The 2,744-nt window shown below is 34.5% G+C and overlaps 1 protein-coding gene across 1 annotated transcript in view; it reads right to left on the reverse strand.

Moving 5' to 3' along the window:
• Nucleotides 1-2,744, reverse strand: part of NCKAP1 (NCK associated protein 1) — a 130,208-nt gene that overhangs the window by 91,204 nt on the left and 36,260 nt on the right. The window contains exons 4-5 of the mRNA XM_019522863.1: nucleotides 1,442-1,534; nucleotides 1,153-1,209 (exon numbers count right to left, since the gene is read on the reverse strand). Coding sequence (XP_019378408.1) covers nucleotides 1,153-1,209; nucleotides 1,442-1,534 — 150 coding nt within the window. The remainder of the gene's footprint in view (nucleotides 1-1,152; nucleotides 1,210-1,441; nucleotides 1,535-2,744) is intronic.

Here is a 2,744-nt window from a genome sequence, read left to right on the forward strand (position 1 = left end):
TTTGGCATTTTTAATTCTACTGGATTTTCAATCAAAATGTTTCAGTCCTGATCTTGCACACTAATATACAGACTGAAATTAAACAATGAAGTCATTGGGACCCACATGCCACGAGCCAAGAACGCACACAAAGCTATGCTGGATCAGGGCACTACTGGTTATCTGTCAGATGCCACTTTAAAAACAAAAAAAAGCCCCAGAAAGCACGTCTGCTCTGATATTGCAAAGCATCCAACCAAAAGGTGTATGTTTTGATTGTGATCTATATTTTTATAATCTTTATTGTATTTTAATAGAACCTGCAAAAGAAAAAATACTGGATTTGTGCCACTGGTTTTCTTCTTGATAATATATTAAAAGCTCAGTTTATAATCCTTAAAAAAAAGACCAACAAACTAATGAAATAACTTAAGTGTTAAAGCTAAAACAGAAATAATTTTATTTGCTTTTTCTACACTGGAATGTTGGGTAATAGTGCAGCTGCACCGGCATATAGATCTGGAAACAAAAAGACAGCTTATCAAAGCATTTCACCTCTAAACATCAGCAGCACTTATATTTTCTGAAAATCAAGTAGCACCAAGCTTTTCTTTAGCTAACAATAGCTGACCAAGTATCTGCAGCAGAGTCAATGGGATAAAGAAGCATGCATCACTGGCGACTGACAATGCCGCAGCCACTATTCAAAAACTAGCTGTTTAAGTCAGATAGTCTCTAATATGTTGGTAGTTAAGTTACAGGGCTAAAGAGCCAAAAATTAAAATAAATCTGCTTTGACTAGATCATGCACAAGCCTAAAGTTGATAAAATTTTACTATAAACATCTACCATGTTTATTAGTAATGCATTTTCACTTTCTGGCTCTACAGTTACTCTAAAAATGAACTCAAATTCTAACAAGTAATAAGAACATTGGTAAATACATAAAAATATTAAGAATGCTGTGATAGCTGAGTGAACACAAAAATGTCCTTCCATTTTTCTACACGCAGTTAGCATTTTTAGTTTACACTCTAATGACATTTTGAAACCTTAAGATATATTTTAATATTTGAAAGCTTGCCTAGCTTTACTCCAACCATGTAGTTGGTCCAATAAAAGATATCACTCCAAAACAATCCTTGCCCCCCTCAAAAAAAACAGAAAACTTACAATATCAAAGAAGACTTGGCAGACATCAATAGTATTCAGCAGCTCACAAACATGGTCCTTAAAAAAAAGGAAGACATCCTTCATCATACTTTGAAAAGAACCTAAACAATGATGTTATTATACATGGCCTGGAGATGCACAGTCTGTTTTGATTCCTTTGTTAAAAAAAGAAAACTACAAAAGCAGCTATTTCATTATAAACAAGACTAAAAGTACACTTGATAGGAACCTGATTTGGTAATATTTGTATACAATTCAAATTAATTTGAATGCATTTGCTCTTGCTTACCTTAAATTCCATAACATCAACAAAAGTGAAGTAATATAAAGCCAAATTCTTCAGAATCTCAGATTTTTCTTTCTGCAACTGAGCAAGCTGTTGCTGTTGAAGAAACACATGCATGTATATTGTTGTTACAAGCAAGTCTATAATTTAAAAATTAGCTGAAAAAAAACACATCAGCAATAAAATACCTGTGGAGGCGCAGATGAACCATCAAGCTTGCTATGCAAGGAAGCCTTACTATGGTTTTCTAAGACTGAAGTTTTCTGTGTGCACTTTTAAACATACAGAATTTTCAAAACTGATCACTTCAGTAGGCACAGGCTAACATTAGTTTGAAAATTAACGCTAAGTTAGTACATATTTAGTCACTAAAAGTTGTATTGTTTAGCTCAGCTAGAGACACAAATGTAAAGTATTAGGAAAGACGTGTTATGTGTAATTAACAAAGCGGAACAGTACGTGAGCACAAGTTAGTATGAAAAAAATAATGACAGATTATTTGAGGTGGTAGAAATGGTGGCGGCAGAGTTTACAAGTTTCACTACAGAAAAACAATATGCTTTCAAATTCTGAACTTACCAAAAAGAATATCCAGGCAAAGCCACGTTAAGCATGCAAAATAAAATGTAGATACAAACATAAAATACAGTAACGGTTCTTTGACCAGTTCCATATAAACACAATAGTACATTAAAACGAAAGCAACGAAAACAAAGAAATGAAAAAAAAGCAAAAACACTAGCATTAGACACTGGTGGAAAAATGGAAGAGGCAAATGTGAATACAACAGCATAGAATTAGCACAGAATTAGCCCTAACTGCTTTTTAGAAAAAATAAAAAGAATGAAAACTTGATGAACTTTTACAGAATATCTCAGTGATCAAGCTAGTTTAAATGAACAGTAGTAATGACCATAAGATTTAAATAAATGCAACTATAAAGTAAAACAAAAAGGGAAAATAGCTTAACAGTCAGTTCACTCATTCTGGTCCCTCAGAGCACCACAGGATCCAAAACTTTTACGATGTCAGAATTCCAGTTACTTGTTACCTGAATTCGAGTTGCACTAGAGCGATATTTTCTAAAAATCAATATAAAAGTTACCTCTAAGACTAGGTACAGACATTCAAAAGGCCTGAGGTGGATTCAAACTTACACGGCTTTCTTTAAGTGGACTACATTAGCTCAGGAGTGAAGAGAAGGCAAGTTCACCCTTTGGTCAGGGGGGTATACAGGTTGCCTGCACCAGCTCAAGCCAGCAGGTTGGGAGTGCTCCCGCACGACTCCTAGCGAGCTGCTGGAGAA

Source organism: Gavialis gangeticus, unplaced genomic scaffold (genome assembly GCF_001723915.1).
Source record: "Gavialis gangeticus isolate Ggan-Ray unplaced genomic scaffold, GavGan_comp1, whole genome shotgun sequence".
NCBI classification, from domain to species: domain Eukaryota; kingdom Metazoa; phylum Chordata; order Crocodylia; family Gavialidae; genus Gavialis; species Gavialis gangeticus.